Source organism: Dipodomys ordii, unplaced genomic scaffold, assembly GCF_000151885.1.
Source record: "Dipodomys ordii isolate 6190 unplaced genomic scaffold, Dord_2.0 Scaffold115, whole genome shotgun sequence".
NCBI classification, from domain to species: Eukaryota; Metazoa; Chordata; class Mammalia; order Rodentia; family Heteromyidae; genus Dipodomys; species Dipodomys ordii.
This window is the reverse complement of record NW_012267331.1, coordinates 1,577,407-1,588,105: the sequence shown is the minus strand read 5'-3', so window position 1 is coordinate 1,588,105 and position 10,699 is coordinate 1,577,407. Positions and strand designations below refer to the sequence as shown.

At 56.8% G+C, this 10,699-nt stretch overlaps 1 protein-coding gene across 2 annotated transcripts in view; it reads left to right on the top strand.

Moving 5' to 3' along the window:
* The window catches only part of Tssc1 (tumor suppressing subtransferable candidate 1), a 131,383-nt gene extending 123,366 nt beyond the window's left edge, over positions 1-8,017 (top strand). Inside the window, exons 6-9 of one of the 2 annotated variants that reach the window (XM_013028881.1) lie at positions 1,765-1,901; positions 4,458-4,625; positions 5,842-6,009; positions 7,693-8,017. In XM_013028881.1, the coding sequence (XP_012884335.1) occupies positions 1,765-1,901; positions 4,458-4,625; positions 5,842-6,009; positions 7,693-7,867 (648 nt within the window). In that variant the 3' untranslated portion in view covers positions 7,868-8,017. Of the gene's footprint in view, positions 1-1,764; positions 1,902-4,457; positions 4,670-5,841; positions 6,010-7,692 lie in introns of both variants that reach the window. The other variant, XM_013028883.1, reaches the window with a different exon arrangement.
* The last annotated feature ends 2,682 nt before the right edge of the window (positions 8,018-10,699 follow it).

Genomic DNA, 10,699 nt, shown 5'->3' with positions numbered 1-10,699 from the left:
CCTGCCCCTGTGTACCCGTCCTGCCCCTGTGTACCTGTCCTGCCCCTGTGTACCCGCCCTGCCCCTGTGTACCTGTCCTGCCCGTGTACCCGCCCTGCCCGTGTACCTGTCCTGCCCCTGTGTACCTGTCCTGCCCCTGTGTACCCGTCCTGCCCGTGTACCCGTCCTGCCCCTGTGTACCCGTCCTGCCCGTGTACCCGCCCTGCCCCTGTGTACCCGCCCTGCTCCTGTGTACCTGTCCTGCCCCTGTGTACCCGTCCTGCCCCTGTGTACCCACCCTGCCCCTGTGTACCCGTCCTGCCCGTGTGCCCGCCCTGCCCCAGTATACCTGTCCTGCCCCTGTGTACCCGCCCTGCCCCTGTGTACCCACCCTGCCCCTGTGTACCTGTCCTGCCCCTGTGTACCCATCCTGCCCCTGTGTACCCGTCCTGCCCCTGTGTACCCGTCCTGCCCCTGTGTACCCGCCCTGCCCCTGTGTACCCGCCCTGCCCCTGTGTACCTGTCCTGCCCTGCTGTGTGTTTATGTCCCACTGCCTGCCCTGGGCTTCTCACAAGGCTCCATTGCATGTGGGGGCTGGGGTTCCTATGTGGCTTTCCTAGTGTCTCTGTGGGTTGAAGAACATGTCCCTGTGGCTGCCACAGTGGCTGTGACCCTCTCAACTCAGCTTCACAACAGTGGCCTCTGCTGGCAAGGCCAAGACCCTGTAGCCTGGGAGCCTCAGAACACATCTAGCCCTTCAGCTCCGGGTGCACCCCTTGGCTCCCCACGGGGACCCCTGTGCCTGCCCCGTGCGGCTGGCACTGGCCGCTCTCAGTGCTGCGCTTTCTGGTCAGGACCTTAGGCACAGCCACGCAGTGCATCGGGTTTGGGCCTCCCTCTCCAGGCCCCTGCAGCCTCCAGGCTTCATGTGGAGAGTTGAATTCACATCAGCATGCTGGCCTGCCCCAGGGCCTCTGTCCCGGGCTCTGTCCCAGGCTCTGTCCTGGGCTGCCAGCCTACCTGCCTGCTCGCAGGGACCCTGAAGAGCTAACGTCTGGAAGTGTGAGTTCCGGGACAGGCTGAGTGCAAGGTGAGGGAGACATGCCACCACAGCGGGCTTAGACCCTGACTGCGGACGCTTCCACATGACTGGGTTCTAGCCACACATGGGGCGGACCCGGTGTCCTTGGCGGCAGACCTTTTTCACAGGTCCCGCATGGAAAGGTGGGGTTACGGAGAGGGCTCTCCGCATCCTTGCACGCCACCGGCTTGCTTTCTCTCAGGCTGAGGCGGGCTTTGACTCCTGGTACTGCCTGGGCCTGTGGAGCTCTCACGAACTCTCATGCAAGGAATTGGAGATCTTCCCAATAAGGAGGGAGACAGGAAGTGCATTGACTCAGTCCTTTGTCAGTCAGGAAGGAATCCGTCCTGTGGCCCTCACTTGTTCTGTCTCTGGGGGGAGCCAGATGTTTGAGTTATTTTCTATTGTTTTCTTCAAGTTTGAGCTGATTGTCTCTAATGACACACTGAACAAATCCTCTGCAATAAGACTCTATTAATATACTTTCTATTTTTCACTGTGCTCCGTTTCATAGTTTTTTCCCCCCAAATAAGGTTCAACCATTCTTGCCTTTTAAGGGAAGAACAAAAGGCAGAGAGCTTCCTAATGGATCTAATAATTATTTTCTCTATCTTCTTAGGAGTATCATGTATGTCCTTCTGAGTTTTCTGAAAAGGGTTCAAATTTCTCTTCTCTTCTTCTTCTCCTTCCTCGGTGCTCCCAGCTGGCTGGCTCTGCGGCTCTGGAAGGGAAGGGGCAGCTGCGGTTCACCTCCGGGAGGTGGGGCCCGCACCACAACTGCACGCAGGTGGCCACCGCGAGTGACACCACCCTCCGAGGCTGGGACACGAGGAGCATGAGGTCAGTGCCCCGCCCCGCGGGGAGGCCCGGGCTGGCACGGGTGCGTCCCCGCATCTCTCGGGGGTCATCTTCCCTCCAGAAGAGTCCGTGGGTCTGTGCACTCCTCAGTGGCTGGCTGTGCCCCTCTGTCCCTGCCAGTGGCAGGGCTGAAAGCAAGGCCGGGGCTTTGTGCTGGCTCAAAGGCTCATTTGTTTGAACGCCGCAGGGTGGCAGAAGTTGAGTCTCCCCCACGGCGTTGTCTTTGACCATTTCTGTGCTTTCAAGAGACATACCTATCCAGTAATCATATTTTGTCATTTAAGTAATTATATGCAACAACCAGCCGTTCTAATGGAACAAACAAGAGCAGTTTTTCTGTTCCAGTTGTGATTTTGATAGGCAGAGGAGTGATGGTAGGATGTCTGCTGCCATGGTGACAGAAAGCCCACACAGGCGGCTTTAAGATGCAGCTTACCCCCTTCGCATGCCATCATTTATCACTGAGCTGAGCAGACAGAGGGCCTGTAATGCCGGTGCTGCTTCCAGGGTGGGGTGCACACACCCAAAGTGTTCCACAGCTTGCTGAAAATCCAGGGGCTAATAAATAACCCGTTCCTCCCCGCCTTGCTGCATGTCTGCAGTAAGGTTTCTCACCAAGCTGGAGTCTGTGGGGCCACATAGGATGAGAATCCCACTGCAGCCATTGCCAAGAGTCCTCTGGCCCTTTTTTCATTGCTCCTTGAAGGATGTGAAGAACTTACCCTCTAAAGACCAGGAGCCAAAGACTGGATCACAGACCAAAACAAGCTCCAGCTCCAGCAGGCAGCATCCTGCAGCATCCTGGCTGGGCCAGGGCTGTCCTTACAACCAGACGCTGACCCCCAGGAAGAGGGCCACTTCCACGGTGCCCTTGATGCTTTGGTAGCTGGCTGTGGCTTTGGCTTCACCAGGATGCCGTCCCTGTCTCTTCTGGAACGTAGAGCTCCTGCTACTGAGTCACTCAGTGACCTTTCAGTGATGATACACCTCAGCCTATTTCATGAGAGAGGTCTTAACTTTTGGTATGTCTTATTTTAAGGGAGTAAAATCAGGACACTGAAGGTGGTGCATGGTTTAAAACCAGCTCAAGGTGTAATATGACTTGGGCTTGGAACTCCAACCTGGGGCAGGACAGAGGGCTGTTGAGGAGTTGACCGGTGTACTCTGGGGAGCAGGGACCTGTGGTTTTCTGGAATGAGCCACAAGACATGGAGTCCCCAGTTCACCAGCCGTGTGAAAGCTGTGGCAGTGTGAGGTCAGTGCTGGCAGAGATGGGATCCCTGGGAGGAGGAAGAAGAGGAAGAGGAGGAGGAGGAGGAGGAAGGGAGGAGGAGAAGGAGGAGGAAGGGAGGAGGAGGAGGAAGGGAGGAGGAGGAGGAGGGGAGGAGGAAGGGAGGAGGAGGAGGAGGTGTGAGGCCAGTGACCACAAGGTGGGGTCCCCTAGGTGGGGTCCCCTGGGATGAATACGATATGGTGTGGATGGCACAGCCAGGTCCCGCCAGCCACTGTCAGCCTTACGTGCTCTGTGGTTCATCATGCTAGAAGGAACCCTACTAGGCCGATACTCAGACTTCACATGCTGTGAGAAACAGGGATGTGTGTGCCTGTATGTGTGTCCTCTTGTGTATGTGGGTGGGGAATTGTGTTAGGGTGCTCATATACAGGTGTGCCCACGTGCCTGTGTGTACACGTTAGCATATTCACTGTCAGCTACCATGTGACCAGCTTCAACCACACGTCCTGTCCTGTGACTCCTGACCAGGCAAGAGGCTGGGAATAGGCCACCTAGTGGTGACTTCCTGGTGTGAGGGAAGGGCCAGCCCAGTGGCCAGGCACCGGGGCTCAGCCACACCAGTGGTCCCAGGAGGCCGTGACCTGTTGTCCCACAGTTCTATGAGAGTCCATCTCCAGCCAGCAAAAAGCTGTGCTGAAGGATTGGCAAAAATAGCGGCCATCAGCAAGAAAGCTGAGTGGAGAGTGAGGCTCTGGGTGCAAGCCCTGGTGCCAGAGTGGAAAAACATAAATTGAAGAACAAACCCAGCAAAGGCAGGCCTGGGCTCCCTCATTATTCACAGTCATTCTTTCCTCGCAGCTTTTCCACTCTCCTCCTCTACATGTCCCCAGTACCAGCAGCGCATCTGCTTTGCTGTATCCTTCCCCAGCATGTCAGTCTCTCTACAGTCTGTCCAGCTTCTCCATGGCAGATGCCGCGCCTGTGGCATGCTCTCACTCTCTCCACACTAGTGGCCAGCCGGGCCATCTCCATGGCTGGCAGAGCTGCCTCTGGGCGTGGTGGGTGCTCCAGGCCCGTCCCAGGGGCTGTTGGGTTCCGTGCCCAGCCTCCTTGTGCAGGGGACGCGCATAGAAGGGCCCAGGGTTCCCAGCCGGGATTGCCCAGCCCCACAATGACAGGGAGCAGATGAGCTGTACCCTGGCACGGGGAGCTCAGCACCCTGGGAGACCACAGGCCTGCAGCGCTCGCCGGCTCTCTGTAATCCACTTAATATTGGTGTGTGCTGTTCTTTTTTCCTTCCTCAGCCAGATATACTGCATAGAGAATGCCCACGGACAGCTGGTGCGTGACCTCGACTTCAATCCCAATAAGCAGTACTACTTAGCCAGCTGCGGGGATGACTGCAAGGTGAAGTTCTGGGACACACGGAATGTCACGGAGCCCGTGAAGACCCTGGAGGAGCACTCGCACTGGTACCCCGCTCGCGTGCGCGCCGCTCTGGGGAAGAGGGGATTATGTAATTTATTTTGCTAATTACTTTACCATTTGGAAAGGCACAAACCAGCTTAGTTTGTGCTGCTGTGAATCATTCAATCAGCCCAGTTTTATTTTTCCTAAAGAAACACTAATTCCAAATCTGAATGTTTGTGATTTATAAGCATAGGAAGAGAAGAAAAACATTAGATTCTGTTTTCTTTTGAAACAGTGCCGGTTCAAGTATGTAAAAATAAATGTGCACAGATGTTCGTGCCGCATTGTTTGCCATGCACGGAGACTGGAAGTGACCCAAATGTCCGTCGGGGGGGCTGGTATAGGACTCAGGTGACGTCTGTGGTGTGGGGGCAGGCCGCTGTCAGGAGGCTGCGGACTCCCTGTGGTGCAGATGTGGAAGGCTGACCCACACCATTCATTCTCCCTCGAATATTTTTGGAATGTTTACCAGAGGCTGGGTACTTTTTTGCTAAGTGAGTCAGAGATTTAGTTGTGGAACAGTAGGTAGAGTATGAATCCGTTTTTGTATTAGGTGTTTGTGTGTGTGGGTGTTTTGACCTACATGCATGGGGAGGAAAAGCCTGGAGGGCCAAGATTTTTCTCATCAGGAATCCTCTTGCAGTGAAGAGGGGTTCCAGACAGGCTCCCTCCTCTGTGTTACCGGTCAGGAGTGTATTGTGCCTGTGCCGGGAGGACACGGTAAGTTCTGTGAGCAGCTGTGATTTGCTGCTGCAGGTCTAGCCACGCCCACCACCCAGGGCCCCTTCTGCATAGGAGGTGTGCCAGGCCCCGGAGCCCGCCTCAGCCTCCGCATGGCCAGAGGCCTAGCGGATGAGACCCGGTGGGCCTGACCTGGGTTGGGCCATGGCAGTGCTCCAGGGGGGAAGGCCGGCAGCACTTGATGTTTAGGTCATGACTCATCTGTATGCCGCTCTGGGGAGACAGCGCTTGTTTTAGACTTTCAGCCCAACTGGAATATCGAATGATAAGCCTCCTGCACATGTGTGCTGACATTTATTCTCTCTGGTCTCTGTTGGGACCTAAAGGAATATGTTAGCGCAACCTAGGGTGGGTGTGCCTCCCTGATGACGGCGAAAGGGTTAGGTATTGATTGCCAGCAGAACTCAGTGCAACCCCTGTCCGTCAGGCTGGGTCCATTGCCCTGACCGTATCTCAGCAGCCGCATGCCTTCTGCAGGGTGTGGAGCGTCCGCTACAACCACTCTCATGACCAGCTGGTCCTCACCGGCAGTAGTGACAGCAGAGTCATCCTGTCCAACATGGTGTCCATCTCCTCCGAACCCTTTGGCCACCTGGTGGATGACGACGACATCAGTGACCCAGAGGAGCACCAGGCTGATGAGAAGTAAGGGCCCCGGGTGGCAAAGGACTCTCAGGAGCGCAGGGCATTCCGTGCTCACAGTGACTGGATCTGTGCAAAGCGTCTCGCTGATGTGTGCTTACACCCAGCCTGGGAGCTAACAGACAACACAAGACAGAAACAGCCCACCGGGCCTAGGAGGCCTTCAAGTGTCTCCACAATGTGTGGTTTTAAAATACGGGTTCCAAGCCAGATGCTGGTGGCTTATGCCTGTAATCCTAGCTACTTAGGAGACTGAGATCTGAGGATCGTGGTTCAAAGCCAGCCCGGGCAGGAAAGTTTGTGAGACTCTTGCCTTCAACTTAACACCCCAAAAAGCCAGACAAGAGGAACTGTGTCTTAAGTGGCAGAGCACTAACCTTGAGCAGAAAAGCTCAGGGACAGAGCTTAGGCTCTGTTCAAGAAAAGCTCAGGGACAGAGCTTAGGCTCTGTTCAAGAAAAGCTCAGGGACAGAGCTTAGGCTCTGTTCAAGAAAAGCTCAGGGACAGAGCTTAGGCTCTGTTCAAGAAAAGCTCAGGGACAGAGCTTAGGCTCTGTTCAAGAAAAGCTCAGGGACAGAGCTTAGGCTCTGTTCAAGAAAAGCTCAGGGACAGAGCTTAGGCTCTGTTCAAGAAAAGCTCAGGGACAGAGCTTAGGCTCTGTTCAAGAAAAGCTCAGGGACAGAGCTTAGGCTCTGTTCAAGAAAAGCTCAGGGACAGAGCTTAGGCTCTGTTCAAGAAAAGCTCAGGGACAGAGCTTAGGCTCTGTTCAAGAAAAGCTCAGGGACAGAGCTTAGGCTCTGTTCAAGCCCTAGGACCAGCACCAAAAAATGAAAACAAACAAATAAATAAAATATGGTTCCTGTATATTTCTGCATTTGTGCTGAATGCCAAATGTGAGCCTTTTGTTGTTTTTTTCTTTTACAATTATGTTTATTGATTTGCACATGCTGAACCATCTTTGCATCCTTAGATTTAAACCAACCTGATCATGGTGTAGGATTTTTGTTTGCAATTACTGTATGCTCTGATGGATTGTTTGCTTTAACATTTTGAAGTGGTTTTCTTTGTTTCTTATGATTAATTTTGGTTTAAAATATGCTTCACCAGATATTATAGAAGTGTAGCTATTGCTGCTTGCTTTTGGGTTTCCTTTGCTTGGACAATCTCCTTCCATTTTCTTACTCGAAGCCTGTGTTTGTTTTGGTGGGTGGCTTGTGTTTCTCATAGGCAACAAATGGTTATGTCTTGCTTCAGTCTGCCAGTGTTTGTCTTCTGATTGAAGGCTTGAGATCATTGACATTCAGTTATTGGAAGTGTGTAGTAATTCCTATCTTTTTGTTGTTTTCTATGATGTTTTGTTCTTTTCTAATTCTTGGCTTGCTTACTCATCTGGTGAGATTGATTCTTTCATGTGCGTATCCCCTGATGTGTGGGGAGTTCTCTTCTTGCGCCATGGTCCTCCTGACCCTGGCCCTGTGGAGTTCGGGGTGGCCTTGCCCAGCCAGGATGGTGGGGGCTCCTCAGGGCTCACACGCTGGGATGAGAGGCGGCGGCAGGGCTCCTTGTGTCTGGCGGGGACACAGCAGGCCCTGGGTGTGGCTCACAGGCCAGGAGCTGTGCGAGAGGCCCTTGGAGTGGACCTGACGGAAGGCCCTTGCTCACACCTCTGCCTCTGTTGGGTTGCAGGCCGAAGGAGCCCCTGCGGGACAGCGTCATCGCCACCTATGAGGAGCATGAGGACAGCGTGTACGCCGTGGACTGGTCCTCAGCCGACCCGTGGCTGTTTGCCTCCCTGAGTTACGACGGGAGGCTGGTCATCAACAGGGTTCCCAGGGCCCTGAAGTACCACATTCTGCTCTAGCAGGCTCCCTGTTCCCTCACTGAGCCACGAGGCAGATGCTCAAATATTTACAGCTTCTGGAGCTAATTCCTTTGTCAAACAGCTCCTCTCTGAGAGAACCATCACTGCCTCTGACAGGAGCGCCTCTATGGCTGCAGGCTTTGCCGACTGACCCACCTGTCACCTGGGACCGCCCCTGCGCAGGCGCCATTGTGAGCTTCGGTGTTCTGTCCTAAGGGTGTCGGGAGTTCCACTGTCGCCAGGTGGTTCTGTGCCCACCACATCACTCCTTCCCTTGAGATTGAAAAACGAAATAAAATCGGTGAGACATGCTGCCGGTGCCCAGCTTCTCCTTCAGCACTCAGAGCCTGTGTGTCCACCTGTTTCCTTGGGTGGCCAGAGAGGCCCTTTGCACAGCGCTGCTCCTCAGCAGATTTCTTGGGGGCCCTGTGGCTGCCTGCCCCGTGCACTGGTGTGCTGACCACCCCAGACCCGCCCCGTGCACTGGTGTGCTGACCGCCCCAGACCCGCCCCGTGCACTGGTGTGCTGACCGCCCCAGACCCGCCCCGTGCACTGGTGTGCTGACCGCCCCAGTCCCGCCCAGTGCACTGGTGTGCTGACCGCCCCAGACCCGCTCCGTGCACTGGTGTGCTGACCGCCCCAGACCTGCCCCGTGCACTGGTGTGCTGACCGCCCCAGACCTGCCCCGTGCACCGGTGTGCTGACCGCCCCAGACCCGCCCCTGCACTGGTGTGCTGACCGCCCCAGACCCGCCCCGTGCACTGGTGTGCTGACCGCCCCAGACCCGCCCCGTGCACTGGTGTGCTGACCGCCCCAGTCCCGCCCAGTGCACTGGTGTGCTGACCGCCCCAGACCCGCTCCGTGCACTGGTGTGCTGACCGCCCCAGACCCGCCCCGTGCACCGGTGTGCTGACCGCCCCAGACCTGCCCCGTGCACCGGTGTGCTGACCGCCCCAGACCCGCCCCTGCACTGGTGTGCTGACCGCCCCAGACCTGCCCCGTGCACCGGTGTGCTGACCGCCCCAGACCCGCCCCGTGCACTGGTGTGCTGACCGCCCCAGACCCGCCCCGTGCACTGGTGTGCTGACCACCCCAGACCTGCCCCTGCACTGGTGTGCTGACCGCCCCAGACCCGCCCCGTGCACTGGTGTGCTGACTGCCCCAGACCTGCCCCGTGCACTGGTGTGCTGACTGCCCCAGACCCGCCCCGTGCACTGGTGTGCTGACCGCCCCAGACCTGCCCCGTGCACTGGTGTGCTGACCGCCCCAGACCTGCCCTGTGCACTGGTGTGCTGACCACCCCATGCCTGTCCCGTACACTGGTGTGCTGACCACCCCAGACCTGCCCTGTGCACTGGTGTGCTGACTGCCCCAGACCTGCCCCGTGCACTGATGTGCTGACCGCTCCATGCCTGCCCTGGTCCCTGTGCACTGGCCCAGCCACCTGGATTGTCCCCATCCCTGTGTTTCTGTCTGGGGGAGACGCGGCAGGGCGGGCCTGGGACGTGCTTCCTGGTGGCTGTGCGGGGCACCGTGGGCCTGCCCTTTCCCACCGTGGTCACTGTATCATGCGTGGCACGTGTTCATTGTGAGTGGACAGTCATGATCATTTTCTGGGCAGGGACTGACAGGGCACTTTTGTCCGATATTTTCTTCTGAATTCTCCGTGGTTTGCGTTTGGTGTTTGGACCTTTGACGCACTGTAGGTGAATGTCATCAGGTGTGGGGTTGAGGTGGCGGAGGCTGCCTTTCACACCCCTGCGGATGCCTTGAGTCTGTCACAGTCCGATCTGCATTCTGTCAGGGGTCCCGGCCCCTGCAGCACCTTGGGTCTGTTTCCGATCTGCCCTTGCGTTCTGTTATCCTAGCTTCAGGTCATGAGCTCCTCTCCACCCAGAGGAGGGCTGTGTGCAGCTTCCTTGTGGTCCTGCTGTGAGCACAGGCTCTGCCCACAGCGCCTCCTTCGTCTCTTAGAGGCAGGGAAGCAGCTGTACGCCTCCTTGACAGCTGGCAGTGAGAGCCAGAGGACATGACGTCCATAACAAGATGAGGGGGGCTGGCTGGCCAGCCCAGATGGCAGGGACAGCCGTTGGTGAGAGGTGAGTTCTAGACTGGCATGGGCACAGGGCCTTCTGCCTCTGGGATCCTGCTCATGAAGAACCCCACTGGGCTGGGGTGCAGTTCAGTGCTGCACGTTTATCCAGGCGTGTGTGGCGCTGTGGGTTTGATCCCCAACACCATGAAAGCACAACATCGCTCTGTAAACATGCACAGACCATCCGTCGGCACGGTGATCTCACCTGCTTCATGAGCAAATGTCCCCTTTCACGGCCTTAAGAGTCTGAGTTGCCTGTGGCACTGTGGGGATCTGAGCCCCAGGCCGCCGCAGGCCCAGCACGCCCACCCGGGCCACCCCCAGCTCTGCAGGCCGGCCTCCTGGCTCTGCCTGCTGCAGCTCTCTCCCAGGTGTTCCCTTCCCTCTCTCTGGCTGGTGATGGGGAGGGGTAGTGGTGCAGTGTTTTAGTTCGGCATCTACCTGCCCTTCCTGTGTACCACCAGCGTGCCTTCGTTTCTGTCGGTCTCACCTCTAGAGAGGTTTCCCTCCACTGGTTCTGTGCAGGCCCCTGGGGGCCGGCCCTGCACCTCTTCCCTGGCCTCATGCAGAAGCAGGTTACACAGCACAGCCCCTGCCCTGATTCAGGGACAGTTGGAGCTCCGTGTTTCTGTTGACGGGGTTGGTGCGAGCATCCCATCCTATCCCACTGGGACATTGTCCAGTGGGCAGCTGTGTGCCACCACTGCCGAGGCATGTGCCTGCACCAGGCTCACCT